The sequence below is a fragment of the Spermophilus citellus genome (assembly GCF_964194105.1).
Source record: "Spermophilus citellus genome assembly, chromosome: 3".
NCBI lineage: Eukaryota > Metazoa > Chordata > Mammalia > Rodentia > Sciuridae > Spermophilus > Spermophilus citellus.
The window spans coordinates 218,846,860-218,870,497 of NC_138184.1; the positions used below are offsets into that span (position 1 = coordinate 218,846,860).

Consider the following 23,638-nt stretch of genomic DNA (forward strand, 5'->3'; position numbering starts at 1 on the left):
GCGTTACCACTTGAGCCACATCCCCAGCCCTCAGTTAATTCTTTTCTTCACCGTCGACTCAGCCTTTCCCTGCTCCTCTCCTGTGGCGTTTATTTGTTAAAACCACCAGAGAATTTGTTTTTCCACAGGGTACTAACATAATTCTGATATTTGTTCCATTCCAAACTCAAAATATTTCTGGTAACCTCCTTCAGGCAACTTCTAACAACTACTGTTATCTCATTTATAAACATTCTAAATGACTATGCCAATGAACCAACAATTATGAAACCTAGGAATTTAGAAATAGTACTTAGTGTTGTAATAAAAGATAATTTTTGCAGCATTTTATTTTGATTAATCATATATACATTAATTACTGTGATACATTTTTACTAGATGCAAATGGTAATAATTTCCATTAATTTTATATGGTCATCCCCATGGTTTAACTCTTATTACTGAAGACAACAGTTGAATCTTGTTTTCTTTTCATGTCTTGAGTTTTGTGAGTATTTGATATTTTCTTATAAATATAGAGAACAGCCAAGACTTTTCTACTTTTTTCTTGCTGTTTTTCTAGGATGACCAAATAGATGTAATTTTTCCTTTCATGTGATTTCTATTTATCCCTGATATTCCATTCTTTCTCTCTGCCTACCCCCTGCCTCCATCCAGTGTTTTCTGCATGGCCCTTCTCTTTTTTCTCTTTGGCCAACCAGACGAATGGTGGGTCAATATGCTAGCTAGTGCAAGGTTTCTTTTTGTCAGTAGGATATACCTGGTCTCTCAAGAATGGAATGAAAGAATATGCTGTGATCTTTGGGGCTTAATTGACATCAAAGAAGATGAGTTCACTCTTGTTTCACCCATTCTGTCCTCTAAATGATTCTAATGCCTGTTCATTCTACAGGTTCTCCTTGGTGTATGTCATGTCCAATGAGGATAAAACAAACTGTCAACAGGCTAAACCTTGTTGATCAGCCAGCAATTCTCAGTTCTGTAGAAACAAACCTCATTTCCATACCTGTGCTATTTTTATAAAACTGGCCCTGTCTCCTGGAGATGGCCAACATCCAGTCCCTTAGAATACAGAATATAAAAGTTCATTATCTCAAACAGACAAGGACTTTTAACTAGATGTTAAAGGACAGATGGATAAAAGAACCATTAACTAGATGTACTGTGGGAATCCAAAAAGTGTCACAAGTTTGACTCTCACAGGAAATGTGGTTGGGTGGAATGGCTCAGAATGGGGAGTTTTCCTGGTTGTATATATGTAAGTGTATGTATAAAAGTAGATGGTTCATTAGCCCTGGAGCTCTGCCAATGACCTGTTGAAGAGTGTCACAAGGATTTGATGTTCTGCATTTCCAAGACCAGTCCTGATTGTAACTATTCTCTTTTGTGTTTATTTGTTTTTGTTACAGAGAACTGCAATCATTCAGGATTCTTCTCACAGATCCAGCGGTAGCTGACGTCACATAATGCAGCATCAAAAGTCTTTGTTAGGCCTATGGTGACACAGTTGAAGTTCTGATTCTGATGGGTAATACTGAAGGAGAAAAGAGAGTGTGGTCAAAGCTCATTATTTCAGTTTTGCCTTTTACAGTTTTCAGAATCTAATGGAAGTTTGATTGACTGACTAGTTAGTTTTACATATACTCCTCCTCTGCACTGGGCCTTCCATTTCAACTCAGACCACATCTTCTAAGCCAAGCTTCTCCAAATGCAGCTCTAAACCCCACCTTTTCCTTTTAATTATTCTCTTCTATGAATACTCCTAGAGTTCCAGAATTTTGGACTAACTCACTTGTATTTGGTCAGAAACATCTCATTGGTGGTCTCTTTTACCTCAGAAATAATGTTTTCAAGAGGATTTGTGTGTAAGAGGAGAGTACTAGGGGACCCAGGACCTCAGGCATTCCAGGCAATCATTCTACCACTGAGCCACATTCCTAGCCCTAGAAATAATATTTTAGTATTATAGGATTGTTTGTAGCAAGAGCATAGAAAAAAGTAGGAAAGAAATTTCTTGGCTTTAGGAGAATCTTTTTTTTTTAAATTTTATTTTTTTTATTGGTTGTTCAAAACATTACAAAGCTCATGACATATCATCTTCCATACATTTGATTCAAGTGGGTTATGAACTCCCCTTTTTTACCCCAAATACAAGTTGCAGAATCACATCGGTTACACACTCACATTTTTACATAATGCCATATTAGTGACTGTTGTATTCTGCTACCTTTCCTATCCCCTACTGTCCCCCCTCCCCTTCCCTCTCATCTTCCCTCTCTACCCCATCTGCTGTTGTTTAATTCTCTCCCTTGTTTTTTTCCCCTTTCCCCTCACAAACTCTTATATGTAATTTTGTGTAACAATGAGGGTCTCCTTCCATTTCCATACAGTTTCCCTTCTCTCTCCCTTTCTCCCACCTCTCGTCTCTGTTTAATGTTAGTCTTTTCCTCATGCTCTTCTTCCCTGTTCTGATCTTAGTTGCTCTCTTTATATCAAAGAAGACATTTGGCATTTATTTTTTAAGGATTGGCTAGCTTCACTTAGCATTATCTGCTCTAATGCCATCCATTTCCCTGCAAAAGAATCTTGATGATAGTGTCTGTTGGCCTTTTTCTTACCAGTTTTTCGGTCATTCAGAGTTCTCAGTCTAACTGCGAAGACTCTGGTTTCATGGAAAAGACAGATGAGTTTTGAGCTCAAGTAAATATGGAATCAAACTGTAGCTGTACCATTAAGTAGCTAAATGACATTCAACACATTTCTAAGCCTTTCTTATGTTCAATTGTCTGTTGAACTTTTTCTATGGTATCTTGGTGAATACTAAAGGAAATAATATAAGTGCTTAGCATTGAGTTAGACATTAGAAAAAACTGAATAAGGGGCTAAGGCTGTAGTTCAGTGATAAAGTGCTTGCCTCCTATGTGTGAGGCACTGGGTTTAATTCTCAGCACCACATAAAAATGTGTTCATCTACAACTAAACACACATAAGAACAACAAACAAACAAACAGAAAAGAAAATACTGAGTAAATGTTAATTTTCTCTCCTCTGTAGGGAAGGCCAGCTGCAGGTTGGGGATTGGACTTGTTGACTGTCTAACTCAGCATTTTCATATGAGCCCTGAGAATATTATGTTTTCTACCAAAGTTTATCCCCATGGAATGATTCATTGGAGCTATCTCTTTTGAATTAGAGGATCACATCTTCAAGGAATAGATAAGTTGCCTTTGATATATAAAGGATCTACATCCAGGAAAACTTGTAGGCACTTAGAAAGAACATATGATGTGTAATTTGGAGATCTATGAGATACAGCAAAAAAATACTACATATGTGGATTTGTTTGGCTCTTACTCTGAACAAAATTATTTACTATATGAATACTCTTCTCTCATCTGTTCTATTTTTATTATGAAAAATATTCGATACTTTCCCTTAAGGAAAAATTTATAGGAAATGTGTTTCTAGCACTAGATGGTTTGAAAGAAAGGAGAAAACTAGAACAAGGAGTTGAGTATAAGTCTTTGAACTATTTCAGGATGAATCTCAGGTGTGGTCTTTTGAGGCAAACCAAGATCCCCAGAACAATGCAGGATATTCACATACTTGCCATTGAACACAGAGTTGTTGATCCAGCGCCACTTTTTCTCTGCAGACTGGTATGTTAAACCAATAAAGTACTTCTCAGCATTTGCAATGTGCTGGATATACTCCTAGAAGTTAAAAAAGAAACAAACAGTTCAACAGAAAGTCCTTTACTGCTGCTTTCCTATAGGCAATGGGAACATGACTGTATTTTATTCAGGGAACTAAGAAAGCTGTTAGAGATAGGAGACTGAGTATCACTGGCACATGCTATTAACCCTAGAGAAGAAGTTTTTAAGTTTTGCAGGCACCAATATCACCTAGAGGACTTACAAAAACACAGGTTGCTAGGCTTCTGATTCAGAAGGACTGGTGTAGGAGATGCAGGATTTATATTCCTAGAAAATGACCTAGGATCACACTGAGGGAATGGGGAAGGGAAACTGTACAATCAAATACAGGCAATTTCATATACATCTTTTTTATTTGGTATGCCCCTCTGCATAGATTTATTTTCATGGTCAGAAATTCTATATTCCAAATGAGGTTGAACCAGGTGATCATGAAATATGTTGAATTGAGAGTCACCAGCAGTCCACTGGTGTGATGAACATTTTCTGAGGTTAGTATGAAACATGAATGCCAAGGATGGAACTTGGGCGAGTAGAGGGAAAGAGCCATCAGCTTCCGGTCTCATTCTCTTCTCTCTTCTTCCTTTCTTTCCTGTTTTCTCCCCTCTGCCTTGCTCCTAATTTTCTACTGGAAGGTGTCTTTTTGTTTCCACATGGATATTTGGCCCTAGAGAATCTACAGCATTATGATTCTCACCCCAAATCAAGAAGACCCTCTTTCAAATTTTTCTCAACTACAGGAGGACTTTTCAGAGGAGGATGGAGAGATAAAGGGGAGAGGAGACAAGAATAGTACTTATATCACAGTGCCTAACATCCAGCAAATGCTTAGATCTGAAGAGAAGGTAACTATAAACTAAAATACAGTGTGGCCTAAAGTTGATTAAAGCATGGGTTTTGTAGTCAGAGGGATCTGAATTCAATTTCATGTTCTGTCATTTAGATGTATGATCTTGGTCATGTTATTTTCTGTACCCTAATTTACTCATTTATAAACTATAGATAACAGTACATCATCAGGATTATTTGAGGTAAAAGGAGGTAATAAACAAATTTTGCATAATGTTATCTATATTGATTATCACAATAATAAAATGCAAACACTATTATATGATTCTTTGCTTTTCATATTACTAATGTGGTTGATTTATATCTTCATTATTCACTGTGTAAACTGGAATGATACATTAATATCTTATATCTGTGAAGTGTTCACAGATATAAGATATAAGTAATTTTAAAATAACTTTATTTGCATTAGTTCTTTGGTCATTCTCTGCAGTTTAAGTGCCTTGGCCCATCCCTAGGAAAATAGCCTACTGCTGTGTCTTATTGGAAAAAAACACAGAGTCTGAATTTCTTGCTCAGATGGAGCTAAAGAACTTGCCCACAGCTACCAGGAAGTCTCCCAACTCTAGGTTCAGAACAAGAAGTTTGAACCTTTAATCCAGCCACCTCTCCATTCTTTGCCAATCACCCAGCCCTGCTCCACTACATTGCCACCATCTCTACCTACTGAGGCTGCTGTGGGAGGGTTGCTTCACTGTACCATTCCCCAGTCCTCTCACCAGTTTCTCTGGTGTGTCGACAATCGCCAAAGTGGATCCTTTTGATGCACAGTCATCCCTGCTCTTGTTCCAAGACAGTTCAGATGTGGACAAGAAAAAACATCTTCTTTGATGAAAATCCCAGTTTTGGGGGCAGACTGAAGAGATGTGGGGTGAGTTGGGAGAGAGAGAGAATGAATGAGATTAGTGGACTGGAGTATGAATAAAATAATGGGAAATCATAAAATAACAATTATATTGATACAAAAATATTCTCAACCCGGGAAGAAATTTTATCCAGTCGGGTCTGTTTACTTATGGAGAACACTAAGGGGATAAATTAGAAGGACTTTATGGCTCCTTTAAGCAAAAGTGCTCTATAAGAAAGGATGCCATGAGAAAAGTCTGTAAGAATTTAGTACATGAAAACCTAAGGGGTGGTGAGGAGGTTAAAACCATATGCTTTACCTGTTCCATATCTGCTTGTGGGCATGAAGCTGTTCTTAGTACTCCCAAAAGATGGTGGGACTGAAATGGAGAAGAAAATCTAAAGGTTACTGTGTGGTGAATATAACTTGCAATCATCAGAGTACAGGCTGCCAGGTCCCTGTGACTGTTTGTGTCTGGACATTGGGGATGACAAAGGATACTTGGCCATTCTGAGAATTTTCAGATACTTTTTCTCTTTGAACCATCCATCTAACTAGTACCATTATTTGTCATGCTCAGCACCCAAGTCCTATTTCATGTCCCCCTTCCCTTTTGGGGGTATAGCACTCAGTATAAATGCTGGGGGCAGCAGGGGAACAAGAAATGGAAGAGTAATGGAGGAATTCCGTATTCCAGGGGAACTTTTTTGCTCTTATGTATGCCTTTGACAGTGTTATCCCATAAAAAAATCTGTTTGGAGCATTTCCACCTTCGACTCCACACTGCATCTTTGTGGTGCTTGGTGTCTTATTAAATGCTCTACAAAAATTCTCAATCCTGTAACTCTTGGATGCTTCTCTCAGCACTTTCTCAGCTCTAAGGATTGTGACTAACAGGAACAAATTTCAGGATCCTGGGGGTATTAGCAAACAAGGAAGCAGGTGAATGTTCCAGATATTTCCTATAAGCAGAGAAGGGTCCATTATTAATACGTATTAAATACAACTAGGGGAATTGATGGGCTTCTAAGAGGTTTCATCCCCTCACCTCCCCGGGAACACTGGCAATCTTTTTTTTTTTTAATTGTTGGTTGTTCAAAACATTACAAAGCTCTTGACATATCATATTTCACAATTTGATTCAAGTGGGTTATGAACTCCCATTTTTACCCCGTATACAGATTGCAGAATCACATCAGTTACACTTCCATTGATTTACATATTGCCAGACTAGTGTCTGTTGTATTCTGCTGCCTTTCCTATCCTCTACTATCCCCCCTCCCCTCCTCTCCCCTCCCCTCTTCTCTCTCTACCCCCTCTACTGTAATTCATTTCTCCCCCTTGTATTATTTTTCCCTTTCCCCTCACTTCCTCTTGTATGTAATTTTGTATAACCATGAGGGTCTCCTTCCATTTCCATGCAATTTCCCTTCCCTCTCGCTTTCCCTCCCACCTCTCATCCCTGTTTAATGTTAATCTTCTTCTCATGCTCTTCGTCCCTACTCTGTTCTTAGTTATTCTCCTATCAAAGAAGACATTTGGCATTTGTTTTTTAGGGATTGGCTGGCTTCACTTAGCATAATCTGCTCTAATGCCATCCATTTCCCTCCAAATTCTATGATTTTGTCATTTTTTAATGCAGAGTAATACTCCATTGTGTAGAGATGCCACATTTTTTAATCCATTCATCTATTGAAGGGCATCTAGGTTGGTTCCACAGTCTTGCTATTGTGAATTGTGCTGCTATGAACATTGATGTAGCAGTGTCCCTGTAGCATGCTCTTTTTAGGTCTTTAGGGAATAGACCAAGAAGGGGAATAGCTGGGTCAAATGGTGGTTCCATTCCCAGCTTTCCAAGAATTCTCCACACTTCTTTCCAAATTGGTTGCACCAATTTGCAGTCCCACCAACAATGAGCAAGTGTACCCTTTTCCCCACATCCTCAACAGCACTTGTTGTTGTTTGACTTCATAGTGGCTGCCAATCTTACTGGAGTGAGATGGCATCTTAGGGTGGTTTTGATTTGCATTTCTCTGACTGCTAGCGATGCTGAGCATTTTTTCATGTGCTTGTTGACTGATAGCATGTCCTCCTCTGAGAAGTGTCTGTTCAGGTCCTTGGCCCATTTGTTGATTGGGTTATTTGTTATCTTATTGTCTAATTTTTTGAGTTCTTTGTATACTCTGGATATTAGGGCTCTATCTGAAGTGTGAGGAGTAAAGATTTGTTCCCAGGACGTAGGCTCCCTATTTACCTCTCTTATTGTTTCTCTTGCTGAGAAAAAACTTTTTAGTTTGAGTAAGTCCCATTTGTTGATTCTAGTTATTAACTCTTGTGCTATGGGTGTCCTATTGAGGATTTTGGAGCCCGACCCCACAATATGTAGATCGGAGCCAACTTTTCCTTCTTTCAGATGCTGTGTCTCTGATTTGATATCAAGCTCCTTGATCCATTTTGAGTTAACTTTTGTGCATGGCGAGAGAAAGGGATTCAGTTTCATTTTGATGCATATGGATTTCCAGTTTTCCCAACACCATTTGTTGAAGATGCTATCCTTCCTCCATTGCATGCTTTTAGCCCCTTTATCAAATATAAGATAGTTGTAGCTTTGTGGATTGGTTTCTGTGTCCTCTATTCTGTACCATTGGTCCACCTGCCTGTTTTGGTACCAGTACCATGCTGTTTTTGTTACTATTGCTCTGTAGTATAGTTTGAAGTCTGGTATAGCTATACCGCCTGATTCACACTTCCTGCTTAGCATCGTTTTTGCTATTCTGGGTCTTTTGTTTTTCCATATGAATTTCATGATTGCTTTATCTATTTCTACAAGAAATGCCGTTGGGATTTTGATTGGCATTGCATTAAACCTATAGAGAACTTTTGGTAATATCGCCATTTTGATGATGTTAGTTCTGCCTATCCATGAACAGGGTATATTTTTCCATCTTCTAAGATCTTCTTCTATTTCTCTCTTTAGGGTTCTGTAGTTTTCATTGTATAAGTCTTTCACCTCTTTTGTTAGGTTGATTCCCAAGTATTTTATTTTTTTTTTGATGATATTGTGAATGGAGTGTTTTTCCTCATTTCCATTTCAGAGGATTTGTCGCTGATATACAGGAATGCCTTTGATTTATGCGTGTTGATTTTATATCCTGCCACTTTGCTGAATTCATTTATTAGCTCTAATAGTTTCTTTGTGGACCCTTTTGGGTCTGCTAGGTATAGAATTATGTCATCTGCAAATAGTGATAATTTAAGTTCTTCTTTTCCTATTTTTATGTCTTTAATTTCTTTCGTCTGTCTAATTGCTCTGGCCAGTGTTTCGAGAACTATGTTGAACAGAAGTGGTGAGAGAGGGCATCCCTGTCTTGTTCCAGATTTTAGAGGGAATGCCTTCAATTTTTCTCCATTCAGAATGATGCTAGCCTGAGGCTTAGCATAGATTGCTTTTACAATGTTAAGGTATGTTCCTGTTATCCCTAGTTTTTCTAGAGTTTTGAACATAAAGGGATGCTGTACTTTGTCGAATGCTTTTTTCTGCGTCTATCTAGATGATCATATGGTTCTTAATTTTAAGTCTATTGATGTGGTGAATAACATTTATTGATTTCCATATATTGAACCAGCCTTGCATCCCAGGGATGAATCCTACTTGATCATGGTGCACAATTTTTTTGATGTGTTTTTGTATTCGATTCACCAGAATTTTATTGAGGATTTTTGCATCTAGGTTCATTAGAGATATTCGTCTGTAGTTTTCTTTCTTTGAAGTGTCTTTGTCTGGTTTAGAAATCAGGGTGATGTTGGCCTCGTAGAATGAATTTGGAAGTTCTCCCTCTTTTTCTATTTCCTGAAATAGCTTGAAAAGTATTGGTATTAGTTCCTCTTTAAAGGTTTTGTAAAACTCTGCTGTATACCCATCCGGTCCTGGGCTTTTCTTAGTTGGTAGTCTTTTGATGGTTTCTTCTATTTCCTCAATTGATATTGGTCTGTTTAGGTTGTCTATATCCTCCTGACTCAATCTGGGCAGATCATATGACTTAAGAAATTTATCGATGCCTTCACTATCTTCTATTTTATTGGAGTATAAGGATTCAAAATAATTTCTGATTATCTTCTGTATTTCTGAAGTGTCTGTTGTGATGTTGCCTTTTTCATCCCGTATGCTAGTAATTTGAGTTCTCTCTCTTCTTCTCTTCGTTAGCATGGCTAAGGGTCTGTTGATTTTATTTATTTTTTCAAAGAACCACCTTTTAGTTTTGTCAATTTTTTCAATTGTTTCTTTTGTTTCGATTTCATTAATTTCAGCTCTGATTTTAATTATATCTTGCCTTCTACTTCTTTTGCTGTTGTTTTGCTCTTCTTTTTCTAGGATTTTGAGATGAAGTATGAGATCATTTATTTGTTGGTTTTCTCTTTTTTTAAGGAATGAACTCCAAGCAATGAATTTTCCTCTTAGAACTGCTTTCAATGTGTCCCATAGATTCCGATATGTTGTGTCTGTGTTTTCATTTATCTCTAAGAATTTTTTAATTTCCTCCTTGATGTCTTCTATAACCCATTGATCATTCAGTAACCTATTGTTCATTCTCCAAGTGATGCATGATTTTTCCTTCCTTCTTTTATCGTTCATTTTCAGTTTCATTCCATTATGATCAGATAAGATGCATGGTATTATCTCTACTCCTTTATATTGTCTAAGAGTTGCCCTGTGACATAATATATGATCTATTTTTGAGAAGGATCCATGTGCTGCTGAGATAAAAGTGTAACTGCTTGATGTTGGGTGGTATATTCTATATATGTCAATTAAGTCTAGGTTATTAATTGTGTTATTGAGTTCTATAGTTTCCTGATTCAACTTTTGTTTGGAAGATCTGTCCAGTGGTGAGAGAGGTGTGTTGAAGACTCCCATGATTATTGTATGGTGGTGTATTAGACTCTTGAACTTGAGAAGAGTTTGCTTGATGAACATAGCTGCACCGTTGTTTGGGGCATATATATTTATGATTGTTATGTCTTGTTGGTGTATGGTTCCCTTGAGCAGTATGTAGTGTCCCTCTTTATCCCTTTTGATTAACTTTGGCTTGAAATCTATTTTATTTGATATGAGTATGGACACTCCTGCTTGTTTCCAAAGTCCATATGAGTGATATGATTTTTCCCAGCCTTTCACCTTCAGTCTATGTATATCTTTTCCTATCCAATGCATCTCCTCTAGGCAGCATATTGTTGGGTCTTGTTTTGTGATCCATTCTACTAGCCTGTGTCTCTTAATTGGTGAGTTTAAGCCATTAACATTTAGAGTTATTATTGAGATATGGTTTGTTCTTTCAGCCGTATTTGTTTATTTATGTTACTAAACATGGTTTGTTTTCCTCTTTGATTATTTTCCCCCCTTTACTGTCCTACCTCCCACTGTTGGTTTTCATTGTTGTTTTCCATTTCCTCTTCCTGAAATGTTTTGCCAAGGATGTTTTGAAGAGATGGTTTTCTAGCTGCAAATTCTTTTAACTTTTGTTTATTATGGAAGGTTTTAATTTCATCTTCCATCCTGAAGCTTAATTTCTCTGGATACACGATTCTTGGTTGGAACCCATTTTCTTTCAGAGTTTGAAATATGTTATTCCAGGATCTTCTAGCTTTCAGTGTCTGTGTTGAAAGATCAGCTGTTATCCTGATTGGTTTACCCCTAAATGTAATCTGCTTCCTTTCTCTTGTAGCTTTTAAAATTCTCTCCTTATTCTGTATGCTGGGCATCTTCATTATAATGTGTCTTGGTGTGGATTTCTTATGATTTTGCACATTCGGCATCCTGTAGGCTTCTAGGATTTGGGATTCTGTCTCATTCTTCAAGTCTGGGAAGTTTTCTCGTATTATTTCATTGAATAGATTGCTCATTCCTTTGGTTTGGACCTCTATACCTTCCTGTATCCCAATGACTCTTAACTTTGGTCTCTTTATGTTGTCCCATATTTCTTGAATGTTTTGCTCATGGTTCCTTAACAGTCTTGCTGAGCTGTCTATGTTCTTTTCATGTTGAAATACTTTGTCTTCATTGTCTAATGTTCTATCTTCTAAGTGTTCTACTCTGCTGGTAGTATTCTCAATTGAGTTTTTAAGTTGGTTTATTGCTTCCTGCATTTCTAGGATTTCTGTTTGTTTTTTATTACCTCTATCTCCCTGTATAGTTGATCTTTTGCTTCTTGGATTTGTTTATGTAATTCATTGTCGAAGTGATCTTTCATTGTCTGATTTTGCTGTCTAATGTCTTCCTTGAGACTCCAGATCATCTGAAGTGTGTATATCCTGAATTCTTTATCTGACATTCCATCTGCTGCAGCTATTACCTCTTCTAAAGTTGAGTTGACCTGCATTGCTTGTGGTCCTTTCTTTCCTTGTCATTTCATACTGCTCGCGTTTCTTTCTGCTTGGTGAAACTGTTGTGTTTTTGAAATTTTCACTCTATTTATTTATATTGCCCTTGTATAGTTGACAAGTCTCCCTTGAAGGGCGGGCAGTGGCTGTGCTCCTCCTCCAGTTGGTGTGACGTGTCTATCACACCCGCGGACCCCTGGGGTTGTTCTGCCGGTCGGTCGCAGGTCTGCCTACCTTGCAGGCGCGGGCGGCAGCTCTGCTCTGCCCTTACACCAATTGGGGTGACGTGTCTACCACGCCGGGGGGTCACGGGGCCTGTTCCGGGTGCGGGAGGCGGCTCTGCTCTGCCCCTACTCCAATTGGTGTGACGTGTCTACCACTCTGGCGGGTCGCTGGGCCTGTTCCAGGCGTGGGCAGCTGCTCTGCTCTACCCCTACTCCAATTGGTGTGACGTAACTACCACGCCGGCGGGCCACTGGGCCTGTTCAGGGTGCGGGCAGCGGCTCTGCTCTGTCCCTACTCCAATTGGGGTGATGTGACTACCATGCCTGCGGACTGCTGGGCCTGTTGTGCCGGTCGGTCGCAGGTCTGCCTACCTTGCCGGCGCGGGTGGCGGCTCTGCTCTGCCCCTTCTCCAATTGGGGTGACGTGACTACCACGCCCGCGGGTCTTTGGGTCTGTTCCGGATGTGAGCGGCGGCTCTACTCTGCCCCTACTCCAATTGGTGGGACGTGTCTACCACGCCGGCAGGCCACTGGGACTGTCCTGCCGGTCGGTCGCAGGTCTGCCTACCTTGCGGGCGTGGGTGGCGGCTCTGTTGTCCCCTACTGCAGTTGGGGTGAAGTGATACCACGCCGGCGGGTCGCTAGGCCTGTTCTGGGCGCAGGCGGCAGCTCTGCTCTGCCCTTATTCCAATTCGTGTGACGTGTCTACCACGCCGGCAGGCCGCTGGGCCTTTCCCGCTGGTCGGTCGCATGTCTGCCTACCTTGCGGGCTCGGGCGGCGGCTCTGCTCGGCCCCTACTGCAGTTGGGGTGAAGTGATACCACGCCGGCTGGTCGCTAGGTCTGTTCCAGGCATGGGTGGCAGCCCTGCTCTGCCCCTACTCCAATTGGTGTGACGTGTCTACCACGCCAGCAGGCCGCTGGGCCTGTCCTGCTGGTCGGTCGCAGGTCTGCCTACCTTGTGGGCTCGGGCAGCAGCTCTGCTCGGCCCCCACTGCAGTTGGGGTGAAGCGATACCACACCAGTGGGTCACTAGGCCCACTCTGGGCGCGGGCAGCGGCCCTGCTCTGCCCCTACTCTCTTTGGTGTGACGTGCCTACCAGGCTGGCAGGCCGCTGGGCCCGTTCCACTGATCGGCTGGTGGTCTGCCTACCTTGCGGGCTCAGGCGGCAGCTCTGCTGAGCCCCCACCGCAGTTGGGGTGAAGTGATACCACACTGGCGGGTCGCTGGGGCTGTTCCGGACGTGGGCTGAAGCTCTGCTCTGCCCCTCTGGCCCCCACAGCACTCAGCAGGATCCGGACCGAGAAGCAGTCTCCGCGGGTTCCTCAGCCCTGGGTCAGCGCAGCTCCGGGAGCCAGAACTCGGCCGCTCCGTGCTCGGTGCATGCCCCGACAGGAGCAGGCCCCATGAAGCAGTTTCCGCGGGTTCTTCAGCCCTGGGCCAGAGCAGTTCCGGGAGCCAGAACCCGGCCATTCTGGGCTCCGTGCATGCTCTGATAGGAGCAGGCTCCAAGAAGCAGCCTCCGCGGGCTCTTTAGCCCTGGGCCAGAGCAGTTCCGGGAGCCAGAATTCGGCCGCCCCGGGCTCTGTGTATGTTCTGATAGGAGCAGGCCCCAAGAAACAGTTTCTGCGGGTTCTTTAGCACTGCGCCTGAGTAATTTGTCTCCGAGACGCAGGCGAATGGCAGCCTGAAATTACCTGTTCTATGGTTGAATGAGCTGCGATCAGTTGAAAACAGGGATGATGACGTCAACTCTCCAAGATGGTGGCCGCTGGCTTCCTCTGTGGTCTGACCGGTGGAGAACCGAACTGGACCGCTTCCTTCCCCCGTCTCAAACCCAGAATTCGGCACTGTGTACAGTGATTGCACAGCTGGCAGGAGCCCACAGAAACCACAGCGCTGTATCTTTGCGTTGCTATCTCTTGCTTCCACGCGCGTGCCGCAGATTCTAGCCACGGGGCGATTTGCTGAATAAGCGGCGTGACCCTCCGTGAGGACAAATCGCTCACGTTTGAGCCCCTGTAGCTGATCCTCGTGCGATGAAAATCCTTCCTCTAGGTTTGGAGCACCCCAGTTTTGCTAGAAATTCCTAACAAGATAGTTTTTAGCTGTTCTAACTCATCATTCTCCTGAACGGTGACGCGGTACACGGGAGTGATGCACTCCCTTCGCCGCCATCTTCCCCCTCCTTCAACGCTGGCAACCTTAGCAAGCAACTGTAATGATTTGTAGGCTGGCTGTTCAAACCTCTTCTCAATGACCTACTTTTCCATTATGGATAAAGACCACTTTAGTTTATTCAGATACCAAATTGTTTACTTAAGATTATATTCATAAAACAGACATTAGCATCACTTTTTAATCAGTTTTCTGTTCCACAAGACTCTTTGTAATATCTAGTAGCTTGGGTTTCATCAGAAAGTACTTTGGGATTATAACTGAAGGAAACCAATACATATTTCTTGAGTATTTTCTGCATTGGGTGCATCAGTTGATACAAATACAAATAAGAAATGATCTTTTTCCTAAAGATGTCTTAGAAACAGGTATCTTAAGAGGATGCAGAGGGCAACTTTGGGAAAGGCTTCAAGAGGAGATGGCTTTAATGGGCAGAGCTTTGTCCTACTTGCCTTGTTATTCCTGTGCAACTTCTGGTATTGTGTCTTTTTATTTATAGATGATGACTGATTAGTATCTCCTGTGTTAATTATTCTTCTATGTTTGGTCTAGCATAATATTTGGCCCACAAAAAGAGATGCTTAATATCAAAATTTTGAGTGGTACATAGTTTCTTAATAAACATTTCTTGTGCACTGTTTCAGAGTCTATGAAGCACATTGACATTATATATACTGACTCCATCCTCAGGAAGAAAACTGAGAATCATATTTTCAATCAGGGGCTGGGGTATAGCTCAGCAGTAGACCATGTGCTTTGCAAGCATGAAGCCCTAGGTTCAATCCTTAGCACCATAAGAAAAAATTGTTTTTCCCTAAATCTGGTTTTGTTTTTTCATATTTAAAAGGAAGATAATTAGCCAGGATTCCAACATGGCGGCGGGCGCAGAGAGATCAAGTCTCTGACCTCTTCAGCTGTGCAGGCATAGGGAGTCGTAAACAACCTAAATCTGTTTGCTCAGGATCACTAGGCAATGCTGAGCTGATGTGGATCTGGGGTGAACAGTCTGGGCCTCTCAGAACACACTCTGAGCCAGGATCGGCTGAATTCAAGGTCCCGTTCGCCTGCTTCCCGAAGACAAACAGCTGTGACTCAGCACTAATCCATCCGGCTGAAACAACTGGTCAGCCCTTCTCATCCTACGGAGGTAAATGCCTACCGAGCCTTCATAGGTAGTGGCCACAGGTTCGAAACGGGGCTTGGGAGAGACAGTAAGGACCCACCCGTTGCATTGGTCATTCGACAAAGGGAAACGAACTGTCGCCATTTGCAAGAGATACCACCATGGCAGAGAACTGACGTCATCAGACTGCGGCAGAGGAGATAACTTCATTGAAACCTGCGGCTACAGGTGTGTCATTCCCTAGCCTTCCCTCTCCACACATCGGGGAAACCTGAAGGGCCCCTCCCAGCTCTCCCGTGAGCACGATAGCCAGACCCAGGGAATCAGAGGTGGCGCGGGACCCGGCTACCGCTCCCACCAGGGCTGACAGCTGAGGTCTCTTGCACCAGCTACTGGGGGCGTGGCTACCGGTTGGCAAGTAAAATTCGCTGAGGATTCTCAGCCCCAAGCTCTACAAACTTAGGGTCTGAGGGAATGGCAAACTTGAAGAGTGTGCCCAGTCGTTCATGAAAAAAGGGCTCCTGGGAGCAGCAGACCTGGCGTGTAGCCAGTATTGTGGTGAGCGGCACCAGTGAGAGGGGCCTGGCTAGAGGAAAAGTGGGAAGTGACTAGACACAAGAGGAGGCCCTAGACACTCAGGATTGGAGACTCGCCCAGTCTGGGAGGAGCTGCTGCACAGTGATTGGTTCCCGCGTATTGACAGGAGAAACTTGGCCGGGTGGGCACAGCGCCACCTACTGGAAGAGAAGTTAATCAAACTCTAAGACTGCATTTATTAGTTTTTTTTTTTTGGGGGGGGGGTTCTTTCATTTTCATTTTTCTTTCTTGTGGTTTTTTTAAATTTTTTTTACAATTTTTTTAAAATTTTTTTTCTTCTAATTTTAATTTTAATTTTTTAAAATTATTTAAATTTTTTTTTCTTTTTTTATTTCCTATTTTTTTCTTCTTTTCTCTTTTCATTTCTTTTCAATTATCTTATCCCCCCTTCCTTGAATTCTACCTGCTTACTCTCATTCTCTTTAGTGACTTCTTCCCTTCCCTTCTAATACCTTTCCTCCCAAGCATCTAATAAATTTATAGGAGTAAACAGTAAGTCATCAGTCAAACAGAACAAAAAGTAACATGAGCAGCTTCAAAAAGCAAGGAAGAAAAGGAGTACAAACAATGCAGGACAGCCTAAATATTCAGGAGGACCTAGAGTCATCAGAAAAATGGTCATATAAAGAACTCAAGGAACACCTTCGACAGATGGAATGGAACCTTAAAGAGGATACAAGACAGCAAATTCAAGCAGCGAAAGAACACATTGAGAATGAATTACATAAACAGATAAAAGAAGAAGTTAAGCATCTTTATCAGGAGATAGAGATTATAAAAAAATCAAACAGTAATTCTAGAAATGAAGGAAACGATAAACCAAATTAAAAACTCAATTGAGAGTATCACTAACAGAGTGGAGCAAGTAGAAGCCAGAACGTCAGATAATGAAGACAAAATATATCATCTTGAAAAGAGTCTAGCCAACTCAGAAAGGCTGGTAAAAAATCACGAGAAAAACATCCAAGAGTTATGGGTAACATAAAAAAAACAAACTTACGAGTCATCAGGATAGAAGAAGGCACAGAGATTCAAACCAAGAGAATGAGTAACCTGCTGAATGAAATAATTACAGAAAACTTTCCAGAAATAAAAAAGGAAACAGATATACAAATTGAAGATGCATACAGGACACTGAGCACACAAAATCACAGTAGACCAACGCCAAGACACATTGTTATGAAGATATCCAATATACAGAAAAAAGAGAAAATATTAAAAGCTACAAGAGAAAGGAGACAGATTACATTCAGGGGTAAACCAATAAGGTTAACAACGGATTTTTCATCACAGATGCTAAAAGCTAGAAGATCCTGGAACAATGTATTTCAAACACTGAAAGACAATGGATGCCAACCAAGAATTCTGTATCCAGCAAAATTAAGCTTCAGGTATGACAACAAAATAAAAATCTTTCATGATAAACAAAAGTTAAAAGAATTTGCAGCCAGAAAACCAGCATTGCAAAGCATTTTGAGCAAAACACTACACGAGGAAGAAATGAAAAACAATAACCAAAACCATCAGTAGGAAGTGCCTCGGTAAAGACAGAGGGCGAGGGGAAAGATAATCATGGAGAAACAAACTAAATTTTTTTAAAAAAGGATAAATAATCAAACATGGATGGAAGTACAAACCATATATCAATAGTAACTCTGAATGTTAATGGCTTAAACTCTCCAATAAAGCGACATAGGCTGGTATCATGGATTAAAAAAACAAATCCAACAATATGCTGCCTCCAGGATACACATCTGATTGGAAAAGACATACACAGGCTGAAGGTGAAAGGATGGGAAAAAATATACCATGCACACGGTCCTCGTAAGCAAGCAGGGGTGGCCATCCTCATATCGAATAAAATCGACTTCAAGACTAAGTTAATCAAAAGGGATAAAGAAGGACATTATATACTGTTAAAAGGAACCATTCACCAACAAGACATAACAATTATCAATATTTATGCACCAAATAATGGTGCTGCGACATTCATAAAACAAATTCTCCTCAAGTTCAAGAATCAAATAGACCACAACACAATAATTATGGGTGACTTCAACACACCTCTCTCACCATTGGACAGATCCTCCAAACAAAAGTTGAATAAAGAAACTATAGAACTCAATATCACAATCAATAACCTAGACTTAACTGACATATATAGAATATATCAACCATCATCAAATGGATATACTTTTTACTCAGCAGCACATGGATCCTTCTCAAAAATAGACCATATATTATGCCATGGGCAACCCTCAGTAAATATAAAGGGGTGGAGATAATACCTTGCATTTTATCTGATCATAATGGAATGAAACTGGAAATCAATGATAAAAGAAGGAAGGAAAAATCCTACATCACATGGAAAATGAACAATATGTTATTGAATGATCAAGGGGTTACAGAAGACATAAAGGAGGAAATCAAAAAATTCTTAGAGATAAATGAAAATACAGACACAACATATTGGAATCTATGGGACACAATGAAAGCAGTTTTAAGAGGAAAATTCATCGCCTGGTGGTCATTCCTCAAAAAAAGGAAAAACCAACAAATAAATGAGTTCACACTTCATCTCAAAGCCCTAGAAAAGGAAGAGCAAAACAACAGCAAATGCAGCAGAAGGCAAGAAATAATTAAAATCAGAGCGGAAATCAATGAAATTGAAACAAAAGAAACTATTGAAAAAATTAACAAATCTAAAAGTTGGTTTTTCGAAAAAATAAATAAGATCGACAGACCTTTAGCCATGCTAACGAAGAGAAGAAGAGAGAGAACTCAAATTACTAACATCGGGATGAAAAAGGCAATATCACAACAGATGCTACAGAAATACAGAAGACAATTAGAAATTATTTTGAAAACCTATATTCCAATAAAATAGAAGATAGTGAAGACATCGATAAATTTCTTAAGTCATATGATTTGCCCAGACGGAGTCAGGAGGATACACACAATTTGAACAGACCAATATCAATGGATGAAATTGAAGAAGCCATCAAAAGACTACCAACCAAGAAAAGCCCAGGACCGGATGGGTATACAGCGGAGTTTTACAAAAACCTTTAAAGAAGAATTAATACGAATACTTTTCAAGTTATTTCAGGAAATAGAAAAAGAGGGAGCTCTTCCAAATTCATTCTATGAGGCCAACATCACCCTGATTCTGAAACGAGACAAAGACACCTCAAAGAAAGAAAACTACAGACCAATATCTCTAATGAACCTAGATGCAAAAATCCTCAATAAAATTCTGGCGAATCGAATACAAAAACACATCAAAAAAATTGTGCACCATGATCAAGTAGGATTCATTCCTGGGATGCAAGGATGGTTCAATATATGGAAATCAATAAATGTTATTCACCACATCAATAGACTTAAAGATAAGAACCATATGATCATCTCGATAGATGCAGAGAAAGCATTCGACAAAGTACAGCATCCCTTTATGCTCAAAACATTAGAAAAACTAGGGATAACAGGAACTTACCTTGACATTGTAAAAGCTATCTATGCTAAGCCTCAGGCTAGCATCATTCTGAATGGACAAAAGTTAAAGGCATTCCCTCTAAAATCTGGAACAAGACAGGGATGCCCTCTCTCACCACTTCTGTTCAACATAGTTCTCGAAACACTTGCCAGAGCAATTAGACACACGAAAGAAATTAGAGGCATAAAAATAGGAAAAGAAGAACTTAAATTATCACTATTTGCAGATGACATGATTCTATACCTAGAAGACCCAAAAGGGTCTACAAAGAAACTGCTAGAACTAATAAATGAATTCAGCAAAGTGGCAGGATATAAAATCAACATGCATAAATCAAAGGCATTTCTGTATATCAGCGACAAATCTTCTGAAATGGAAATGAGGAAAAACACTCCATTCACAATATCCTCAAAAAAATAAAATACTTGGGAATCAACCTAACAAAAGAGGTGAAAGATTTATACAATGAAAACTACAGAACCCTAAAGAGAGAAGTAGGAGAAGATCTTAGAAGATGGAAAAATATACCCTGTTCATGGATAGGCAGAACTAACATCATCAAAATGGCGATATTACCAAAAGTTCTCTATAGGTTTAATGCAATGCCAATCAAAATCCCAATGGCATTGCTTGTAGAAGTAGATAAAGCAATCATGGAATTCATATGGAAAAACAAAAGACCCAGAATAGCAAAAGCAATTCTAAACAGGAAGTGTGAATCAGGCGGTATAGCAATACCAGATTTTAAACTATATTACAGAGCAATAGTGACAAAAACAGCATGGTACTGGTACCAAAACAGGTGGGTGGACCAATGGTATAGAATAGAGGACACAGAGACTAATCCACAAAGTTACAACTATCTTATATTTGATAAAGGGGCTAAAAGCATGCAATGGAGGAAGGATAGCATCTTCAACAAATGGTGTTGGGAAAACTGGAAATCCATATGCAACAAAATGAAACTGAATCCCTTTCTCTCGCCATGCACAAAAGTTAACTCAAAATGGATCAAGGAGCTTGATATCAAATCAGAGACACAGCGTCTGATAGAAGAAAAAGTTGGCTCCGATCTACATATTCTGGGGTCGGGCTCCAAATTCCTTAATAGGACACCCATAGCACAAGAGTTAATAACTAGAATCAACAAATGGGACTTCCTTAAACTGAAAAGTTTTTTCTCAGCAAGAGAAACAATAAGAGAGGTAAATAGGGAGCCTACATCCTGGGAACAAATTTTTACTCCTCACACTTCAGATGGAGCCCTAATGTCCAGAGTATACAAAGAACTCAAAAAATTAGACAATAAGATAACAAATAACCCAATCAACAAATGGGCCAAGGACCTGAACAGACACTTCTCAGAGGAGGATATACAATCAATCAACAAGTACATGAAAAAATGCTCCGCATCTCTAGCAGTCAGAGAAATGCAAATCAAAACCACCCTAAGATACCATCTCACTCCAGTAAGATTGGCAGCCACTATGAAGTCAAACAACAACAAGTGCTGGCGAGGATGTGGAGAAAAGGGTACACTTGTACATTGCTGGTGGGACTGCAAATTGGTGCGGCCAATTTGGAAAGCAGTATGGAGATTCCTGGGAAAGATGGGAATGGAACCACCATTTGACCCAGCTATTGCCCTTCTCGGACTATTCCCTGAAGACCTTAAAAGAGCATGCTACAGGGATACTGCCACATCGATGTTCATAGCAGCACAATTCACAATAGCTAGACTGTGGAACCAACACAGATGCCCTTCAATAGATGAATGGATAAAAAAAAGTGGCATCTATACACAATGGAATACTATGCAGCAATAAAAAATGACAAAATCATAGAATTTGCTGGGAAATGGATGGCACTAGAGCAGATTATGCTTAGTGAAGCTAGCCAGTCCCTAAAAAACAAATACCAAATGTCTTCTTTGATATAATGTGAGCAACTATGAACAGATTAGGGAGGAAGAACAGGAAGGAAACATTAACATTAATCAGAGACATGATTTTGGAGGGAAAGGGAGAGAAAAGGGAAATTGCATGGAAATGAAGGGAGACCCTCATTGCTATACAAAATTACATATAAGAGGTTGTGAGGGGAATGGGAAAATAAACAAGGAGAGAAATGAATTACAGTAGATGGGGTAGAGAGAGAAGATGGGAGGGGAGGGGAGGGGGGAAAGTAGGGGATAGGAAAGGTAGCAGAATACAACCATTACTAATAGGGCATTATGTAAAATTGTGGATGTGTAACCGACGTGATTCTGCAATCTGCATTTGGGGTAAAATTGGGGGTTCATAACCCACTTGATTCTAATGTATGAAATATGATATGTCAAGAGCTTTGTAATGTTGTGAACAACCAATAAAAAAAATAAAAGGAAGATAATTAATTAAAAGGCCTTTGTGGACCACTTGTGCAACCGCATTTCTTGGGAAAGGAGACCTTGAGGAAAGTCTTTAAGAATTAAGCACATAGAGGCTGGATCAGGTAGAGAGGAGTGTTCTATTGTGCATGTTACCTGTTCCATAGCTGCTTGTAGAGTTGAACCCATCATTACTTGTATTAAGAATCTGCGGGACTGCAAAGAAAATCAGCTATTGGCTCAGCCCAAATGTGGATACACAATGAATACAACAAGCAAGCCCAAGGACCTGCTAGGGCACCATGATCATTAATGGGGAATATTGAACTCTCTGACTCAGGTCAGTGGAGATGTGCATGTTTTTGAAATGTCTTTACTGACTCATACTTGTATTTCTGTTCTTCTCTCTTAAGTGGTAGGAATTACACCTTCAGATTGGGTGATGAGGAAAATATCTCTTACCCAACTCAGGGACCTACTCACATTTCCTTCCTTATTTATTGTCTCCTCTGGCTCAGGGACTGGAGAAGATTCTACTTGTTGAATTTCAGTAAAACTTTTTGATATGAGGTATCTTTTCCTAATTAATTCATTTGGATGAATGAATTTATGTGTACACATAGAGAAATTTTCCTTCCGTAAACAGAGCCTTACCATTGCATTGAAACTGTATTTTCAAATTTTAGCAACAGTAACAAGGCCTGCTAAGTACTTCAGCTCAGATTACCCAGCTAATACTTAAGTAATAAAAACTTTGTGTAGGTCAGTTCTTTATCTCCAAGGTAGACCCAGGAACCTGGCCCACTGTGTGTGCTGGATCGTAAGATAGGCATTGTCAGTTTTCTTCATGCTGGTTAGTTGCCCTCAGGTGGGCATTTAACTTTACACTCAACCCTGCATTCCAAAATAAGAGTCAAAGAGCAAAACAATAGGAAGGCTGGGGGTAAGAGTTTGCTTCAATACTCACAATACAGTAGAAATAAGGTCACTCCAACAGATTTAAGCACCACTACGATAAGCCCATAGATTATCATGTGCCAGTTCATAATGAAGGGGTTTCTGGAGCCTGTGGAAATCAGAGTAACACCATCAGAATCTGGGGATATGGCTGCTTTTCTTGAGGACTGAGCCCAGCCCAGGGAGGTGTGGAAGGTAGGCATTCCATTGACAGTAGAAGGAAACCCAGGAATATCCAGAACATGCATTGTACATTGTGCTGTTGGGGACCCTTGAACTTGGCATTCTGCTTTCCTTCACTCATCTGTTAGCTTTGGGCCTTCGCCTTGACCCTATTTGTGCCTCCTAAACTCTGTCTGAGTTAATCTTCTGTATTTCAAGAATTCTTGGTCTTGAAATCATCCTTGCTTCCAAGGACCTTACTTTGTAGCCTTGGCCATACTGACTTCATTTGTAGAAACCTGTCTTCAATATGTCAGGGATAGATGACAGAACAGGATTCTCTGAGGATCTGGCATAGGGGAGGAGTCAATAGTCTACACAGAGGGGACAGAAAGACTTACCTGCTCTCTCTCTAGAAGGCTGGGCTGGCTTCCAGGTGAGGGTTTCCTGGTAATTCTTGCTGCGGTGGGAAGGAACCCTGTCTTTTAAGAATACGTTCCTTCTGCTCAGGCAAAGACTTCCTTCTTCACCGTCTCTCTTCCTGGCAGTATCCCTGAGCAAACCCTTCTTCCTGTTCAGTATTGTGGTAAAGAGAGCAGGCGGGGCAAACAGAGGAAGGTAGCTTCTAGTTAGGCAAGAAGAAGATTTCTGCCAGGGAAGTGGTCATACAGGGGGACGTTGTCACCTTTCCTTTGAGTCTGAATTCTCTTTGAATACAGTGTGAAGAAAATATAGTAAAATGT

At 40.6% G+C, this 23,638-nt stretch overlaps 1 protein-coding gene across 1 annotated transcript; it reads right to left on the reverse strand.

The window, feature by feature from the left end:
* On the reverse strand, positions 1 to 23,426 carry CLEC5A (C-type lectin domain containing 5A). The gene is made up of 6 exons (XM_081285428.1): positions 23,297 to 23,426; positions 22,744 to 22,842; positions 5,732 to 5,791; positions 5,285 to 5,421; positions 3,607 to 3,713; positions 1 to 1,534 (listed from the first exon to the last, which is right to left on the reverse strand). Exons 2-6 carry the CDS (start codon positions 22,820 to 22,822, stop codon positions 1,420 to 1,422), a joined length of 498 nt encoding a protein of 165 aa, XP_081141554.1. The 5' UTR covers positions 22,823 to 22,842; positions 23,297 to 23,426; the 3' UTR covers positions 1 to 1,419.
* Between the last annotated feature and the right edge of the window lie 212 nt (positions 23,427 to 23,638).